General features: G+C 41.3%; 1 protein-coding gene across 7 annotated transcripts in view; it reads left to right on the top strand.

Moving 5' to 3' along the window:
- Window positions 1–20017, top strand: part of DIP2C (disco interacting protein 2 homolog C) — a 288455-nt gene that overhangs the window by 165012 nt on the left and 103426 nt on the right. For all 7 annotated transcript variants that reach the window (XM_015282142.4, XM_046937850.1, XM_046937849.1 and 4 more), the window contains 3 exons: window positions 2566–2676; window positions 17741–17866; window positions 18612–18821. In XM_015282142.4, the coding sequence (XP_015137628.1) occupies window positions 2566–2676; window positions 17741–17866; window positions 18612–18821 (447 nt within the window). The remainder of the gene's footprint in view (window positions 1–2565; window positions 2677–17740; window positions 17867–18611; window positions 18822–20017) is intronic.

Here is a 20017-nt window from a genome sequence, read left to right as displayed (position 1 = left end):
AGACTGAGACAGCTGAGGTGTCTCATAGCTGGACAGCCAGAAGGAGGAAACCAGGGCCTCAATGTATTCTGCCCATCAGCTATCAGGTCCACCTGAAAAAGCCTGCCTGCTACAGAAGTTGCACATCTTGATGCTTTTCCTCACAATTTAATTCCCTTCAGTGTTTCTAAAGCCTATTGTCTGTGGCTTTGTTGTTGGAAAAATGTAATTAATCTTGGTTTTCTCTCTGATCGTGCTGTACTTCAGTAGCAACACCTAATAACTTTTGCACATTCTTGTCTGCACACAGACAGTGAAGCTGTGGCTGTGCTTTCTTCACCAAAACTCTGTGACACAGCAGCAATTTTAGATGCGTGTCTTTGACTGTGGTTTGTCAATATTTTGTAAATATGTGTGATTTCCAGAAAGGATCTCACTACTGTACAATGAGACTGGCAATATGGATAAGGGCTGAGATGTGGTTAGAACCTTGTACAGGTTGAAACCACATTTTCTGAACATTTTCAGTCAAAATTAATTGAAGTTAATGTTTGTTGTTACCTATATTGGTGATTCTCATGGTGACCCAATAAGGCCACCAATGAGGAGAAAATATTCCTTCAGAATATTTCAGTGCTTCAGAATTTATGTACGTGTACTTGAAAGGATGTAAAGACTTGAGAGCAAGTGCAATTATGCAGTGCTGTGGTGAGGTTGCACAGCACTGTAGTGTGGAGACAGAACAGTTGAATGAAGATATTTTATTTGAATTAAGAATATGAATTATTAATCGCAATCTGAGTAAAAGGACATTTATGGTTCTGCTCTGTCTTTTATGTCCCAGTGAGATTTTACTCCAAGCATGCTTTCTAGCCAAGCAGGCCCTTCTCCATGGGGTCACAGCAGACTTGATGTATGTGATATCCCAGAGATTTAAGAGAGGTGCTGTTTCTCAGCTCGATTTCTGCATCACAGAGATGCACAGCACAGTGCTGACTTTTTTAAGAGATGCCTTTTGACTCGCCCATTGAAGTGTAATTAAGACTCGTGGAAGTCAACATGGCATTTTTTACTGGTCTGTATTCAACATAAAAATTCTTTTTTCCCCAAAGGTAAATTCTTATCTCACCCCAACAAACAAGCGTTAAATAGAAAAATTGAACGCTCTTCCAAACATGGCTTTGTTGAATCCAATTTCAATTTTTAATCATTCATTTGAGCTTAGTTATTAATCAATTAATTTTAACAGATCTTTCCTACCATCAGCTCTAAGTGCAAGAAGCCAGTTTTACTTCTGTTCCTACAGTTACACAGTGTGTAACTGCTTTTAGAAGTTAAAAAGGCAAGAAATAAAAGGCAAAACAATGAATTTTATTCCTTTAGGGTCTCTTGTTTTTCTTTTTTTTCTTCTTCTTTTTTTTTTTTTTTTTTGGTGGGATTTGTTTGTGTGTTTTTTCTTGTGTTTTGTTTTCCCTCTGTGACTCACAGTGCCCAATGTTCTGATTTATTAGATCTAAGCTATATATATATTGCTTACTGGGTTTGTTTACTCAGGTTGTTCTGTGGAAGAGAGAGCACTGTGTGGTATATTATACCACTGTTCCGTATTCACATTTGTTTTCTTTTCCTTTTGTTTGTCTGAATTGTTCTATGTAAGTAACTCACTTCACTCTTCTGGGGAGGCTGTGAAGGAGAATTAGTTTCTGGAAGTGTCTGTATAACAATGCTGCAGTGATACCACTGCTATCTTTGAAGGAGCCTTAAAAAATACCTGTGCTTTAAAAAAGGAAATTGTAAGGCAAAGAGATGAATACAAGGTTTTAATCCAACATCCTGGATGTTTGGGCCTAGTATATGGAGATGCTGCAGGTATATATTATGACTGAATAATAGAATCAGAGAATGGACTGGGTTGAAAAGGACCACAGTGATCATCTAGTTTCAAACCCCTGGTATGTGCAGGGTTGCCCACCATCAGACCAGGCTGCCAAGAGCCACATCCAGCCAGAACAGATTGCTACTTCAGCCTGGTTTGGTACAGTTACTGCTTATTTCCTGGCCTTTGGTAGCTGAAAATGCCTATAGATATTGAACAATACTCTTCCCACAGAAGATCTAGCTTACATAAATTAATACTGTGTTGTCACAAACTGATATGATCTAACTGCATGAGGTTTTAGGAAAACATTTGTAATACAAATTTGCTAAACAATTTTTTGGAACTGTCTTTGACCAATTTACAGGAAAGTTTCCAGATTCATTGGAAGGGTGTTTGTGTTTATTAGACATTAAAATATTTCATGAATACTACTTTGTGAAAAGTCACCTGTGTGGAGAAAAAAATCCACCCCAACCTTACAGGCTATGTGCTCTTCTTATGGAGTGTGTGATCCTAAGTTGGCCCGTCAGAGAAGCAGGAATGTAAGCACACCAGAAAAGCTGAGCAGTGGCAAGTGCTGTTTAGTAAATTGACGTGATCAAGAGTGTTCATTTTCTAGGTCTAGCGTAGGCTGAGCTCCTCCTTGCTATTAAACTTCTGGAATTCAATCAGAATGAGCTTTCTTTCTTTATTTATTACTAATGCAGGAGTGGACCAGGCATTACCACAAGAACGTCGAACTCCGGTTACTCCGTCCTCTTCCTCCCGATATCACCGCCGCAGGTCCTCAGGGTCACGGGATGAGCGCTACAGATCGGGTGAGTAGAACTGAAGAGCAGAGAATTGGAATGAAAAATAGAAGCCACTGTTTTTGTTCTCTACTCTGTTTAAAAGAATTCTCTTGTAAACTCTTGTAAATAGCTGTGCATGAGAAGTACTCATCATACACATGCAGGAACACTTTCCAGGCGTAGAAGGATGGATATCTGGATTTTTGTCTGACAAACAATGTGAAGAGAATGAGAAGGGCTTCTAGGGGCCTGTAAGCAGCAGAATGAAGACTGGGGAACATGTGGACTCAGTGCTGAATGGAGCAGGACAGCGGGTGACTAAGAACGTTGAAAAGGGCAAGACACATTATGTCTTTTTTTTACCTTGATTTCTTCTTGGTGCGATTTGCCTTCAGGAGTCCAAGGCCCCAGAGATTAGCGGGGAAGTCCTGAGCAATGAAAACATATGGTCTGTGAAAAGAGATCAGGACAGGGAATATTTAAACAAACCGATCACGTACAAGGTCATGGGACATGATGATATGCACCCAGAAGTGCTGAGGAGCTGACTAATATTATTAAGAGGCCTCTCTTGATTCTTTGAAAGCAAGCCTCAGTCCTTTCTCTGGAATGGCAAGAAGGAGAATCTGGAGAACTACAGCCAGTCAGCTTTGCATCAATCTCTGAGAAGGTGGCAGGACAAATAATACTGGAAAACATTTTGAAATACATGAAAGACAAGAAAGTGGTTAGGAGTAGTCATCATGGACTTACGAAGTCCCCTTATTACGTTGGTCAATCCATGATCACCAACCTAGTAGCTTTCTACAATAAAATGACTACTTTGGAGGTTGAGAAAAGAGCAGTAGATGTTGTCTGCCTGGACTTAGTAAGGCTTTTGACAGTATCTCCCCTTGCATCCTCCCTGATAAACTGGTGAAGTATGGACTAGAAAAGTGAACAGTGAGGTAGATTTCCCATGAATGGGATCAAAGTCTCTTCACAGTGTCCCTCCAGTATGTCACAGAGTGAAAGAAGGGATTGTTATATAACTGAAGGAAAAATGAGCTCTGAAACTTCTTTAATCTTATAAGGCATAATGTGCTTGTGCTACACCTTAACTGGCTGAGAGGTTGGTGGGCTCAGCTGTTGTTTAAACTGCTACAGAGACTACTGCAATAGAGGTGCCCTTCTCAGATGATAGCCAGACAGCAGGGACACATTTTTCTGCCACTGCCTCTCTTCCAGCTGTGGAATAACAGAGCAATGGACAGCAGCACTCGTCAGCCACTGTGGCTTAGGGATCCTCGTGACCTGTGAATTAAAAGCTGGAGAATGATAGTTGGGGAGGTCATGGAGGAGCCGTGTCTGGAAGTTCTGGATTGTGTTTGAGCAGGGAGACATAACTTGCTGGATACAGTCAGACTCATTGTGCTGACACAACTGGAAAGCTATAGAGAAGTCCTTATTAAACCTTTTGTAAGATATCACTAGTTCATTTCATTAGTCCGAATGCTTGCTAGGCTGACTTAAAGGAAAATTAAATGATAAATGTTGGCTAAGAAACTTCATCTATGTCCAGACCACTCTGATAAGTCTAAAAACTCCCTTCTCCACTTAGAAACCTCAAGTTCACACTGTAGATGCTGCCAGTTTTTCTGTGATTAATGGCTGTGTGATGTGCATAATAGTTCCTTGATGTATAAACTAGAAGCTTCTCCTACATTATACTAAAAATTGTCAACGCAGTGCTTTTAAACAGATAGAAATATTATTCTTGGAATTGTCTAGTTCATGAACCCATGTCCTCAATCCTCCAAGCAAAGATGAGTGTCAGAGGAGTTCTGTTAAAAAAAAATCTAGTTTGTGTGTAGAAAGAAACTGCTTGAGGTACGCTTACTGTTTGCAAACTAAGATTATGAGTCAGTCTGGGGATAGGCAGGAGGAGCCATGATGCACATCCGTGTGCCTCTTCTGATACCCAGTGAGGCATGGTTTTGAATTCCTACATTGATATTGCTGAAGAACATGATTCCTCAGTAAGCCGCCAAGATCTCCAGCAAATTGCTCTGAGCAGCTACCAAGGCTTCATTCACTCAAAAGAAAACTGTACACAGCAAATGTCAACACGAGTAAATGTAAGCTTCCATCTCAATGTGGAGTAGTTATCAATTCATCACCTATACAATTAGTCTTTGAAGAGCCTGACTAAGATAGAACGCAGTGTTCCTATTCTGGATTATGCTAGCCACTTCTATACGTTGCCCTGATAGCAGAAGTACATTTCTTTCTTGGTCTCATGACTTTCTTATTGCAGATTACAAAATTGTAAGTCAGATTTCTTTCTGGTTATCCTCTGTCTTCAGATTCAGATTTGCTTCAGTTAGAAGCCTCTGTTTAGCTTGTTGTTTTGCTGTGCTTAATGCTTCAGCCTCTCTGCTCTGATCAGATTGTGATTATTTGATCCTAGCCGTTCCCAGTTTCTGTGCTTGTTATCATATTTGACACATCTTCTTGGAAAGAGCCCAAAACAAAATGAATGTACAGTCTTTAACAAAGAAGCAATTCACTCCTAGGAAAACATTTCCCTTCCTTAGCTTTTTTTTTTTTTTTTCCCCCTCCACAATTCATTTCAATTAACAATGAAAACAAATCCCCTCCTGAAACTCTGATCAAAGTCCTTTTCTGTCTCTTCATTTTAAGATTTTCATAATTGGAAGTCTGACGTTCTGAAATCATCCAGCTCTCCTTCCATGCCTTTGCTTTTTACATAAATTTAGATGTCAGCAAAAATTATTTAATGAACTCTCTTTGGAGACTCAAAATCATTGCTGCCACTAAGATCACCTTTAACTTATTCTCTCTTATTATGGAAAATATCAGACTGTGACATTTTCTCTTTTCAGTCCTTTTTATTATTGTTATTTCATTAGCAGAATTTTTCAGCACTATAATTTTGAAAAATTGATTTCTATTATTTTTATATTCTAAATAAATCTGAGTCTGAGCTTATGGAAGTTATTTCTTCAGTAAGTGTTCACAGTGCATTCTGTGTTTTAAGATGATTTTATTTTTGAATTCTGACAATTAGACCATTGGAAATGGGGTCTAATTCCTTAAAACTGGAAAGTTTTAAAATTCCCTGGCTACTTTTTATATGGAAGCGATACTGAAATAATAATTATCAAGTTCCATGACATTATCAACTTTGATAGTTTGTCAGATGTCTAAAGAATTAGATCATGCCATAAGTTAAGTAATTTAATCAATTCAGGCTTGAAATATTTATGCAAGTATAGCAGCTAGTTTAGCTGATGTTAATTCAAAAAGATTTGGTGTTTTTTTTTTTTTTTTCAACTACTAAATATAACAATTCCCTATTTACCCACTCAGAAGCAGTATTTGAAAAGGTTTGCCAAACATAGATCATGGCAGTGTTTTTCTCCTAGCAGCTGCTGTTCCTTAGCCTGTGCCTACACTATGACATTATCCAGGGGCTCAAGTTGGCACTGAAGCCAAGTGTTTTCATGGGTTGGATCACTAATTTTTGGCAAGAGACCTTTCTGGCCAGTGACTTTTCAGGCAAGAAAAGCCGATGAGGGGAGGACTGATTTGTACTTGAGTTTGGCCTCTGCACAGAATAGATGTCAGCGTTTGACTTGATCTGGCTCAAGTTACGTGACTCTGCAAAATCAGGCACAGATTTAGAAATAGCATGGAAATAGAATAGTTCCGTTGAAAGCACCTACCAAAGATATTTGAGTCCAACTGCCTGACCTCTTCAGGGTTAAAAGTTAAAACATATTAGTGGAGGCATTGCCCAAATGCCTCTTGAATGCTGGCAGGCATAGGGCACCAAACACCTTGTTAGGAAGCCTGTTCCAGTGTCTGATCGCCCTAATGGTAAATAAATTCTTCCTGATCTATGAATCTCCTTTGCACAGCCTTGTGCCATTTCTGGATGTGATATCATGGGTTTTCAGGGAGAGGAGGCCAGCACTTCTCTATACAGAGAGTATAAAGTCAGTTGGGGTCAGTAGATGTATCCACAGGCAGACATACAGCTTCATTTCCTTAATATGGTTTAAAAACTAGGTTTCTCAACTGCTTTTGGAAGCTGCACATCCATGGATTTGGTATAGTGCATTGAGATAAGGACATATGAATTATGCAGTGACATAAACAAGTTGGAAACCTGAATGGCTTAACCTTCCTGGTCTTATCGTGTTAACTAAATGAACTGTGCTAACTCAGTATATTACTGAGATTTATGGAGAATGTTGGCACTACTTGTCTTCCTTGCAGTCACTAGAGACCTGTTTGTTCCCTGTTCCTTCTGACAGTGAAATCCCATACAGGAGAAATTGAAGCTTCTGCCACCATTATTTGAAATACCATGGTATGAGCAATCATGGTTTTGGAGGGAAGGTCACAATGATTTGGTGCTTTAAATGGTCATCTGTAAGCTATCCCCAGAGTGGCCCTGCTACTCGAGTTTGACCCAGCTTCACTGCTGTCTGAAGCAGAGCTGGGCTCTACTGCCACATAAAGGCTGCAGCTCAGTACAGCAGCAGCTGCTGCTGTGGCAGTTCATAATGTGATACCCCACGGGCAAAATGGGTACATCCTCTTAATTAGAAAAGCTTTGCTTGATCACAGTGAATCTCCATTAGATCGGTGTTGTTCAGCCAGCCATGGCTGTTCAGAGCACAACTCTCTGTCAGAGACCTTCAGAATTTACTTCAGTCCTCTCCAGAGAACAAGGATGTAACCTGCCCTTAGTGGGGTGTTCAGTACTTGGGGACATGAAAAGTCAAGTTCACACAAACTTCGTTGTTCTGAAGGGATCTCCCTGCTGCCTTTAGATTATGCTGGAGCAAAAGCCTTCGTTTTCCATCTGGCTGAAAGCCAGGCACCTTCTTGAATGCCAGAACCTGTCTTATAGAGTTTCTACAATTGTTGCTTTTCAGTTAAAAAACAAACAAAAAATTGTGACATAAGCACACAAAATCTATGCACGCGTAAAAATTTGAAACCAAAAAAATTCATCATTAAATGATAGGAAATGTTATGTATGCTCTGATGAGATGAGAATGTGAGAGATGCATTGGGCCAGGTTTGTTAAGTCCCTTGTTTCTCATGCTGTCTCCAAGAGGCCTTGAAGATGTCCAGCATTTTGCATTGCCTGGAACAACTGTAGTGCTTAAGGACAATGAGACCAGTCAGCTCTGAGAACTGATGTTTGCAGATGTTGGATGTTGGAAGAAGCAGCATAGCTGAAATTGCACTGCTCGTGTCTTGGGGTTCACATAATCCTGGAGTGAAGACCAGCAAGTGAGAGCACACGTGCTACATGGATCACATGGACAGATTTTAAGAGGCATATACCGGATGAGCATAGGGTTGGGAGCTGAGAAATAGAGTGTTTTGAGAAAGACCACATGTGGAATCAGCACCTCTCAGCCGGTGTCCTAGAGGAATGACGCTGCCGGTGACAGGTGGTTGTGGCACCCTGACTCTTGGGAGCGAGGACCTCCCTTCATCCACTCACTCATCATGATTTTTTTCCCATTCACTCAACCTCTGAAGACAAGAAAGAAAAATCCAGTCTGGTGCACCATTCTTGGAGGGTTGCCAGCCCCTGCCCCAGGGATTCCACCACTGCAGAGAGCACTTCATTTTCCAAGCTCACTCAGCATTTCTTTTAAAAGGCATCTTAATGTAGGAGATTTTTGGAAATATTGCCAAAACAAATGCATCCTAACTACAACTCTGTCCCAGCTCACATTCCTGAGCCACCTTTCCCACACTGCAGTTCAACAGGGAAAAGACTGAGCGGCTTATACTGAGCATGAGATCATTAAACTTCAACACAAATCATTCCGAGATAGGATTGAGGGGTATTTGAAAGAAGGGAGCGAGCAATGAAACCACACTCCCTGTAGGCTCCAGTCCTAGAAGAGGGGTTGGCAGCAGACCCAAGGTAGCTGAGCTGCTGTGCTCTGTGTGCTTCAGTACACACCTCACCACGTGTTTGTTCTCACTGACCATGAGGTAAGCGTGTGCATGAGCTACAACAAAGGTTGCTGACTTTCTGCATGTTTACAACTTCTGTACATTCTAAAACATATAGACAGTTTATATTTTGCATTTTTGAAAGGGTGTTCGAGGTCTCATTCTGTATTCTTTCTAAAACTGAAAAGGAAAAAGTTAGAATAGAAGACAAAACCGAACTACTCTGAGAATATAGGACTTGTAGGGCATGGTAGGAAAAAGAATGGAACAGGAAGATAAAAGGAATTATTTTTATTGAACCACTGCCATTTAACATTACTCCAGAGAATAAGGAGGGAGAAAAAGACGATGAATGTACTATGTATCAAGGCAGGACTTAATGTATGTATTAAGGCTGCTCAGCATAAAATGAAAAATGTATTAACCCTTCAGGTGAGTAAGGGATACTGGAAAAAGTTAATCTTTACTGTAGGAACACTTAATCAGAAATTAATTTGTCTCCTGTTTGATTTAGCTTGCTATTAAACTTAATTTCAACTTACCACTCAACCAGAGGAAAAACAGTTTGAAAGCAAACTTTTGCAAAGACATAATTCATATGGCCATGTCCTTGCTTTTGACCCAGCAGAAAAAAATTGTAAGGATAATTGCAGAACTCCTGAGGAAAATTACTCAAGGATCTCCAGAGAGAAATGAATAGAAAGTTGATTTACTTCAGATCACATAATAAGGGGGCCTGAGCTGAAGTCTCTATACAAAGCTGACTTCCAGATTGCATTACAAATGCGATAATAAATACATGGAGGGATGGAAATTATTAGTGGGCGGCTCGCATGTTTTTTTATTTCACTTATGATCAGAGTTAATATAATTTTCAGTCTCAGAGTTTGGAGAAAAAACATCTTTTAAATCAACTTTATTATAGTACCTGAAGGCTCCAAAGTCAAGCAAAAACTATGCCCTGCAGCAAAACTAGCGGTGGAGTCATTAAGAGTTCAGTCTTGAGTTTTGTATCCTCTGTTTCCATCAGATAACCTCTGTATTTCACGATCCGTCCATGCAGCTTTCCCAATTGTATGTTCAGCTTTTCTCTTCCACCCAGAATTATGGATTAGCACTACAGCCATCCAAACTGCGAAATGATAGTCATGCTTTTTCTTCAGAATGAAGCCTTCTGAGTGCACAACAACATACGTTTCTAGTTTCTTCATATGTGCCTGTAGTTATTCAGCAGCAGCTATAGGATGCAATTTTGTGGCACAGCCCCTTGCCCAGCCCAACGTTTCCTGCGCCAGTGAAGTTTGTTTGCTGCAGCATCCTTGAAGAGCCAGGCCTTTATCGTGGCACATTTGTGGGAGTGCAGGTGCTTTCTAGAAGGCTGATTTTTCATTGTCAAAAATTGTGCAGCTCAACGGAATTTGGCCCAAATTCATGACAAGTCAGCAGAACTTCCCCTCACATCTCCGTGCATCCCACATTCCCAGTAAAACCCAAGACCCAGTCTTAACCCAGTTTAAACATCCCAAAGAAGGAGACTTACTCACTGAAATTTTCTGAAGTGCAAGCAACAGTTTGTTTCTGTCAGTTACCTCCACAGCCCCTGTATAAATGAATGTCTTATTAGAGCAGATGTTCCTGCATTCAGTTGGGTATTCATTGTGTGCGAATACCATATTTCAGAATTAATGGCACACCTGCTTGCAGCTGGAGAGAAATGAGGTGTCACACTTTTCAGGCTGTGTGCTTCCCTATCTTAATGCCCCGAGATGCTGTGAAAGTATTCTGATACCACTTCATTATAGCATCACCCACAGCAAAGATTCCTTGTTATGCAGACTCACTTTCACGTTCCAAGGAGTGAGATGATTTTGCAAGGACTGATCTGTGTTGGACGAAATCAGCAATTGTTGTGAAACCACTTGCCCTTTGTATGCCTGAAAATATAGCCAGTGCTGTCAGCCCAGGACAATCAAAAAACAAAGCCTAACTGTAATCTGTTCTGATGATACCACGTTCACCGTGTCTCACCCTGTTTAGTATGTCCTGATTACATTTCCAATAGTTGTAGCTTCCAAATTATCTCTGCTCGGAGTATTTACAGGCCACGTATTAGGAAATGAATTCTCAGTTTATCCCTTCATTTCCATGGCAGCTACAACAAAGGTCTGATTAAACTCATGAGAGACTTTCATGCTTTCAAATACTAGTTTCCTGTAAGGCAGCAATTGCCAACCTTTCCTCTGTATAATTACTTCGCTTACTGTTGCTATACTTAGCATTGCCTTATCTAGAATTTTCAGCCTTTGATGGTGAGTGTCCGTGGCCTTTGGGAGGCTGATTTCTCATTGTCTCAATTGCCTTCCTGTAGTAACTGAGAAGCTGTTGTGATTCTGCTGCTGTAGTATGTTTGGGGCAGCATAACTATCCTTGCTCCTCTTGCCTCCTGCAATCTGCCTCTCTGCCTGTTCTTACAGCTGATGCAGCCCCAGGTGCTGGCCTCCCTGAAGCAGAGGCTTATTTGTATTTTCACTCATTTGTTCAATGTCTGACTTTAGGGCTGATCCTTTCCTACAGTATAAATAAGACATAACTATGTATTATATGTACATAAATAACCTCTTATTAAAAATCATTTGGCATTCTAAACTCATTAGCACAGAGCATCAACCTTCTTTATCTTAATAATGTGTCACTCCATAAATGAAGCACCCTCAGCGAGTTTGCAATGACACCAAGCTGAGTGATGCAGCTGACACGCTAGAGGGAAGGGATGCCATCCTGAGTGACCTGGGCAGGCTTGAGAGGTGGACCCATGCCAACATCGTGAAGTTCAACAAGGCCAAGTGCAAGGTCCTCCACATGGGTAGGGACAATCCCAAGCATGGATACAGGTTGGGTGGAGAATTGCTTGAGAACAGCCCTGAGGAGAATGATTTGGAGGTGTTGGTTAATGAATGATTCAACGTGAGCTGGCAATGTGCGCTTGCAGCCCAGAGGGCCAGCTGTATCCTGGTTTGCATCAAGAGAAGTGTGACCAACGGATCAAAGGAGGTGATTCTGCCCCTCTACTCTGCTCTCGTGAGACCCCACCTGGAGTACTGAGTCCAGTTCTGCAACCCCAAACACAACAATGGCCTGGGGCTGTTGGAGCAGATCCAGAGGAGGACCATGAAGATCATCAGTGAGCTGGAGCACCTCACCTACAAGGACAGGGTGAGAGAGCTGGGGCTCTTCAGCCTGGAGAAGAGAAGGCTCCAAGGAAACATTATGGTGGCCTTCCAATACCTGAAGGGGATCTACAGGAAATTTGGGGAGGGATATTTTATAAGGGAGTGTATTGACAGGACAAGGCAAATTGGCTTTAAACTGGAAAAGGGTACATTTAGACTAGATATCAGGAAGAAATTCTTTACTGTGAAGATGGTGAGACACTGGAACAGGTTGCCCGGAGAGGTTGTGAATGCCCCTTCCCTGGAAACATTCAAAGCCAGGCTGGATGGGGCTTTGAGCAACCTGGGCTGGTAGGAGGTGTCCCTGTCTGTAGCAGGGGGGTTGGAACTAGATGATCTTAAAGGTCCCTTCCAACCCAAACCATTCTATGATTCTTTGATTCTATGTTTGTGGACTATCCCACACAAAGCAAGGATGCTGAGCCTTCTCGGAGTCAGTGCACCAGTCCTATTCTCAGTCATACCATTCCCTTAGCAGGAATTGGCTATGAAAGCAAAGGAAGAAAGATTATTTCCAAAGGTCTGCTCAAGAAAAGACAAAAGTAGCTCAAGGGGGAGGATTTACATGAGACAAAAGGGACAACAAGATGAAAGGAATGAATTCAGATCACATTTAGATATGTCTCTCAGCAATTTTATTCCCTCAGGGGTAAGTTCTCTGAAGGGTGAGATAGAAGTGTAATTGCTACAGATCTAGAAAACCCTGGAATTCTGTTAGAATATCTTGCATCTCTACAACAAAGATTAGGCAATAGCTTGTTTTCCCATATTTGTATTTCTTAAACACCCAGTAATTGAGTGTCAAAAATGACATTCTTTTGCATAGCAGAAAAGTAAGCAAAGTAACATATATAGTGTCAGGTCTTTATAATTACTGGTAAACTGAAGACTAAGGCAAAGACGATTTAAGTTATATATTTAATCTGAAACACAGGTGAGAACAGACTTCTGTTGTCCTGATTCTAGCAGTGCAAAACTACTAACTGCTCTAATTTCCTGTCTTAGAAGGAAACGGGTCTGAGTGACAAATTGGGTGCAAGAGAACTAACTGGCACAATTGCAAGCTCTGAGTTAAGAACAACAGAAGGCACGTTTTCTTTTGTCTCCTGACGTGTTTTATTTCGTGACTGTGAGGAACAGTTTTATAATGTGGAAACGTTTAATAGAGCTGATGCTTACCATGGGAGGAGCACCATGTTGCGATCCCTGCGTAACTACTGCCCGGATCTGTGACCCACGAGACGGTATCACTTTGCTTACAGTATGGTGAGTGTTTCACCTGCCTGCAGAGCAAATGCAGCTAAAGTTCTGAGCATGCAGAGGCTCTACATATGGCCCAAGTAAGGAGTGAGATGTCTCTGTTGGAGTGTATGGTCAGGGTGATGCTCCCTGCCATCTAAAGGATGCACACTTTAGAAGAATGCTTTTCTAGCAGCTGTAGAAAACAAGAGGAGAGAATAAACAAATACAAATACATGTTGAAATGCAAGAGAAGAGAGACTTGCTGAAGTTTGCTAGGAATTATCAGGCAGTCTGTAAGAAGTAGTTGTTGGGTTGAATAATGAACACCAGGTATGCCGCAGCAGCACAAGGTAAGCAGTTAGCTTTCCCAAGCAATTGGCTTTTCCAAGCGTGCCACTTTATTCTCTCCTGTTTACTGATTCGTTGAGAACAAACTCACAAATTGAATTCAACATACGGTTGTTCAACCTGAAACAATGGAGAGCAGTGGCAGATAAGGGACTGAATGGTGGTTCCTACTGCTGTAGGTAACAGTGGTGATACTTTTTATTCGCTGGTTTAGATTTTCTCTTGAGTGTTTCTTCTGGAAAAGCCAAGTGGGAACAGTAAAGATTTTGTTAGCTATAGGAGTGCTTTGAAGGGTCAGACCTGGAGTCGTTTCATCAGCTCTAACAGCATAGTTAGAATGTCACAGACTTCTACATAAAAGAACATTTCACCTAAAAGCAATTGCTTTCCATATAGACCTGAGGCTTTTCACAGGGCTTGAGTGCAACTGTATCAAGGTGTATCTGTGCTTGAAACTCTATTAGAAGTTTATAAAGGGTGAGAAATTGTAGCACACCACCCTATGAGGAAACTGTATGACTTCTACAGGCAAGATCTTCATACTTTAAGGGTTTTCTTTTTCAAGAGATCTTAGCAAGAGATCTATATTTTAAAGCGGTCTCAATCGTGATTTGATGAATTCAGTTAAACTGAGTGAGCCAGAGTAGGCTGAGAAGACAGTTCAGATGCTTTTGTCAGACCTGCAAGATAAGGGCCATCACCCTGCCAGAGTCGGTTTGAAATTCTGGTATGATGTTCACTGCAGATGCTGTGTGCGATACGTAGAGAATACAAACTGCTTTGTGCTGATGGGATTTGGTGGGATAAGCAGTTTCCTGCCTCGTGGGAACTCGGTTATGGCTTCTCACCCTCATTATACTTTTCCCCAGTGTGTTTCACAACTATTCCTCCCTTTAATGTACAAGGAGCTTCCAATTACTGTTCTATAAATTCCCTTTGCAAGTCTCCTTGTGTTTTCTCAGTAGCTGCTAGGATTGTGGGCAAGCACTGGGAACAAAGAGAACACATACAGTATGTTGGGCACTGTGGCCAATCTTTCACCCAGCTAAAGGCAAAGGGCTACCACACTCTTGCTCAAATTGATAAAAAACAAAACACCACAGTCACCTTTTGGTGATAAATGTATGTTTCAATTTATATTTAAATACGTGCTTTATAAAACTATGGAACAAGAATGTTAGATGTGTTTTGTTTAACGTTCCTTGTGATGCAGCAACAAAGTTGTCTTGTTGATCAGGAGTGCAAACAAAAGACCTAGATAAAAGCAAAGCATGTGTATGGGAAGTGTGTCCCTGTAGCTGATACTGGTGGGAACCAACCTACTGAATTGCTCATGTCTTGCCTAGATTCTAATCATCAACCCTCGGTTACAGGGTAGATGTGCTGAAACTGGTGTGTTATTCCCAACTGTGATTGTTAAGTACCAGTCTGGCTCTCCATCCCTCTGCTTTCTTTGGGACTTTGGGACTAAGTTTCTGGGTTTGAATGGCCTCAGTTCTGTTTGTTAACAAGTCCAACTTTATACAAGACTGTCAAAACGGGTTGCGGAGCACCTTTAGAACCCCTCATTCTAAGAGAAGGCCATGCAATGTATTATCTTCTTCCCTGTACCTTATCTTTAGGTATCTGCACTTCCTGTTTTTATGTACTTTGATGCACTTTATTTTTTATTCACCAAAAGAATTTTTATTCCTGGGATTGAACAACGTCAGAAGAGTTTTCACCCAATCTGGACTGTTCTGCCTTTTTTCCTCTCTCACCAAAAGTCTTGCTGGCAGTCCCTCCACCATCTCTGATCTATCTGTCCATAGGCTTTTCTGGTCATGTCTCCTGTCCTCTCTTGGTAACCTCCAGGCTCTGAGCAATCAGAAAAGCCAATCTTGCAGGCTGAGCCAAGAGCAGGTGTGAGTATTTCTTCTCCCCATCTTCCCTATTGCTTAGTCAGAGTTTCTTATCTTTTCCATTGTTTTAGCTTTCCTGCTTTTCATTTCTTTTGTAGCAGCCCTGTTTGATTTATTCCACAATAACACATTACAAATAAACACATCAGGCATGTGCTTTATTAAGAAAACAATTCAATTCCTGGACTCCCATGGATTTGTTTGAAAACCAAAACCCTGCAAAGTGTGTTTTAATTATGCTGGGGGGTTTGCCTTTGTGCATCAGAAAAGCATTAAAAAGAAATCCAAGAATGTGCAAGTTAGGATTCACCATCCCGCTGTCGCTAAGCATTTTAATAATGATTTTTTCCAGTGCTCTTCCTTTGAAAAAACTTTTGAAGGATTCGATGGCAACGCCCCATCTCCCTCCTAATCCTTGTAGCAAAAAAATACCCAAGAATCCCAAATCCACTAAAACGCAAGTAATTCCTCCTGTCCTGATCAGCAACATTTATTCTCTTCAGAAAATTGCTCCAAAGCTTTAAAAAAAAAATAAAAAACAACAGAGAAGGTCAATTTTGATGCTTGAAATCTAATTTCTATCCTTTGAGTGAAAAGCAAGAATTTTCCCCATTTGCTGGATAAGAAATGCAGGCTATCGGTGAGCACGTTCAGTCCTGTGCGCATGAATGGGATTGGCGTGGAGTGAGCAGGCAGGAATTTATCTTGAGGACATGCTGTTGGGTAAAGAGTTACACTGCTTTTTTGTCTTAGTCTGATATTTTTCCCATCAAACTTTTCATCGGGTTTTAATTATAAGAAAGAATTTAAACCTTCTGCTTTGAAACAGGGACTTCACAGGAGAGAAGCGTTTCTGGTGTGATGTTAGCATTGTCATCTTCCCCCGTCTCGGTCTGTCAGCCTTGTGGCTCTTCTATTGTTGTTTGAGTATGCTTTTCCAGCTCTTCTTCTTGCTTGTCTTGCTTTAATATACTCATTCTCTTCACAGCTTAAAACAAGAGCAAAAAAACAGCTCACAGAAGCAGCTGATGAAGTTCTTTTTCTTAGATTTACTCTTCCCTGCAGGCTATCACTGAGAGGTGCTTAAGCCCTGGCAGAAGGTAGGGAACACTATTACAGATGAGCCATTGTGGCTTAGCAGCAGTTTGTGTCATCTAATGCTTCCAGTCATCCTTCTCAGTCTGTGTACAGCAGGGCATGTACACTGAGTGGTCCAATTAACAGCTCTTTAAGTAACATTGGTGCACATTATACTCTCCTCTTGTATGTTGCTTTTCTCAGGGAATACTGCCCAGTCAGAGCTGCCACCACATCTCTGCAGGTGTAGGAAATAGGTTGCATGCTGCCCACCTACAAGCAGAGGCAGCAGAGGTGGGATCGCTCTGGATTAGACCTGCATCACTCTGCTCTTATTTCACCGCTGGACATAGCTTAGTTGTGCACACAGTTGTTGCTGCAGTTTTAATGGCTATAAGCAATAGGTGAAAAGGCATCACCTGATGTTCTTCCAGTCGTGTGCCAGATGTGCACTGTGTGCACCACAAGTGACTGCTATTGTGTACCATGTGTTTTGCTTTGTCTCTTTATGCGCATCTTTCCCAAGACCATAGAAATACACAAATAAGGCAAGATATTAAATTAAAGTCAGGCTTTTTTCAGTGTATACTTGCAGTAATTAATAGATTTGCACCCAACAGCGTAATTATCAAAACATGTTATTGGTATATTTTACACACAGTAAATGGCTTTTTTCTAACCTGGGGAAGCAGACAGCTGCATGTATTCATGAAGTGTCAAGAAGCTCTGTACTGGGGAAGTCCACTGGAGAAATGGACCTGCTGTACTCTTGGAGCCAGCTGATCCCAGCTGGGTGTATATAACTCATCTGTGAAGTGGAAGACTCATGCTTAGAGTGCTTGTGGTTCTCACTGCACCTCTGGCCAGCTGTCACGGGACTTCTTTTTGTCACTATTCAAGCTGAGTATCAGAGGCAAGAGAAGGATTTGGAAATGGGGGACCTGCTGCCATTTCTGCTGTGACACGTTGTGCCTCCTACCATTCAAGCAAATGTTCCCATTCAATCCATTTGTGTGACTTTTATATAAATCAGAAACATCATTCATTTCAAAAACAATGTTATAAACCATACTCTCACTGAAATCAGTAAGTGTTGCAGAAGTACCTACTTCTTTTAAAACACTGTTGAGTGGAGGTGTGCTCTAAGAAAGCAGGGTTAGTCTTCAAATAGTGCAAGTGTTCTGGGAGAATGGTACAACTCAAAGCTGTACATGTACAAACTAACCTGTGTGCAGATGCACTGAATGCACAGCTTTTTTTTCTGTTTGAACACTAACTTGATTCTCTCTTTCCTTCCAGATGTGCACACAGAAGCAGTTCAGGCAGCCCTTGCTAAACATAAAGAAAGAAAAATGGCAGTCCCCATGCCCTCAAAACGGCGTTCGTTGGTGGTGCAAACATCAATGGATGCCTATACACCTCCAGGTGAACATTTTTGTTTGTGTATTTTATGAAAAATCTTTAGACACTTCTTTTAGTTCCTATGAACTAATAACATAGTTGCATAGATAGCAATAAAATGTTGTCCAGAACACAGTGAGCATAACATTGAGGTATGTTTGAAGAGGAGAAGAGGAAAAGTCAACGGAGGCACTTTCTATGACTGCTTTGCCCTTGATGTTACCTGAACTAACATAAGTTTTTTTGAACTTACGAGACACTAACTATGGCAAACTTGTAATGTAATACGTGGGTAATGTATCTTGCATGTTTCTGGTTTATTCCTTAACAGTTACCTTTAAAATTTGTTGTACCACCTCTCTTTGAATTTACTACATTGCCGGAATCAGCTGGGACTCAATTTCTTACTGATGGGTGGGCTTTTTACAGACTCTGGGGTGATCTTGGGAAGCGTTCTCTATTGTTAATATGCAGGTGGAGATCTGCAGAAGATCTCAAGTTGCATGATAAAGGAAGGAACTTTATTTTTGTAGGATAATACACGAGCCATGGTGTTAGTGTGGGAAAGCTCTCCATGCACAGTTCGCAATTGACTTTAATTTCAGGATTCTCAGTATTACAGTCTTTTCTCACTTTGTTTGCCTTGTTTGCCTGCCTTCACAAGTTTTTCTTAATGGCAGTTTTCTTTGAATTTGTGACACAAATGTGCCTTATTTCTAGTTCAAACTAATAAAAGCACGGTAAGTAACAGGCTATTTTTAATTATTAGATACTTCTTCTGGATCAGAAGATGAAGGCTCTGTGCAGGGTGACTCCCAGGGAACTCCTACCTCGAGTCAGGGGAGTATCAACATGGAACATTGGATCAGTCAAGCAATCCATGGCTCTACCACGTCAACCACTTCCTCCTCCTCAACACAAAGTGGAGGCAGTGGAGCTGCACACAGACTAGCTGATGTTATGGCTCAAACACATATAGGTTAGTATACCAATGTTTTCAGTACCTTCAGTTTAATGTGAATTTTGTCCCTCACAGACAGCTGATGCTGCCATTTGAAGCCTTACAAAAGTCTTTCTTACCCTTTTTCTCCTTCCCTTCCCTTCCCTTCCCTTCCCTTCCTTTCCCTTCCCTTCCCTTCCCTTCCCTTCCCTTCCCTTCCCTTCCCTTCCCTTCCCTTCCCTTCCCTTCCCTTCCCTTCCCTTCCCTTCCCTTCCCTTCCCTTCCCTTCCCTTCCCTTCCCTTCCCTTCCCTTCCCTTCCCTTCCCTTCCCTTCCCTTCCCTTCCCTTCCCTTCCCTTCCCTTCCCTTCCCTTCCCTTCCCTTCCCTTCCCTTCCCTTCCCTTCCCTTCCCTTCCCTTCCCTTCCCTTCCCTTCCCTTCCCTTCCCTTCCCTTCCCTTCCCTTCCCTTCCCTTCCCTTCCCTTCCCTTCCCTTCCCTTCCCTTCCCTCCCCTCCCCTTCCCTCCCCTCCCCTCCCCTCCCCTCCCCTCCCCTCCCCTCCCTTTTTATCTTCTATTTCTTTTTCCCTTCCCTTCCCTTCCCTTCCCTTCCCTTCCCTTCCCTTCCCTTCGTTTTTTTTTTTTTTTTTTCAACTTGCATCTGCAGTATGGAGATCTATTCCTATGTTCTTAATTTTGAAAAGAAAACAATTAAGATTTAGGGGTAAATCTCTGCTGTGACTGGCGTGGTTTAGTTATTGGCTCCCAAATAACTTAAATGTGCATTCACGTGAATTTTGTTAGTTAGCATTAAAGTAAGGAAGATTAACGCATGAAGCATTAGGGATTGCTTGCACACAAGATTCTCCTACATCTTCAATAGTTCAATTACACAGCTTGAGTGATTTTTGGTAATTCTCTGTTAAGACTAGAAGTTGTTGATGGAATCTAGAATACTTGGGCTGGAATATCTAACTATTATAACCCTTGAGAATGACTATTATATACCTTTAGAAAAGGGAACTGGTATTATTACTGATAGCTTGTTTATATCCTTTGGGAAGATCCTATGAAGTTAAGACTTTCTTTCCATTATGGGCCTGAAGTTCACAGACATTAACTGTTTCTGGATACTGAGCTATTGCCATTAGTCTTCATTTGAACAAGGTGGTATTAGATTAACCACATGGAAAGCAAGGCTTGTTCTACTTTCATTCTCCAGTAACTGCTGTTAATCGT

The sequence above is a fragment of the Gallus gallus genome, chromosome 2, assembly GCF_016699485.2.
Source record: "Gallus gallus isolate bGalGal1 chromosome 2, bGalGal1.mat.broiler.GRCg7b, whole genome shotgun sequence".
Lineage (NCBI taxonomy): Eukaryota > Metazoa > Chordata > Aves > Galliformes > Phasianidae > Gallus > Gallus gallus.
The sequence above is the reverse complement of the archived record's forward strand: the minus strand, read 5'-3'. Positions and strand labels throughout refer to the sequence as shown.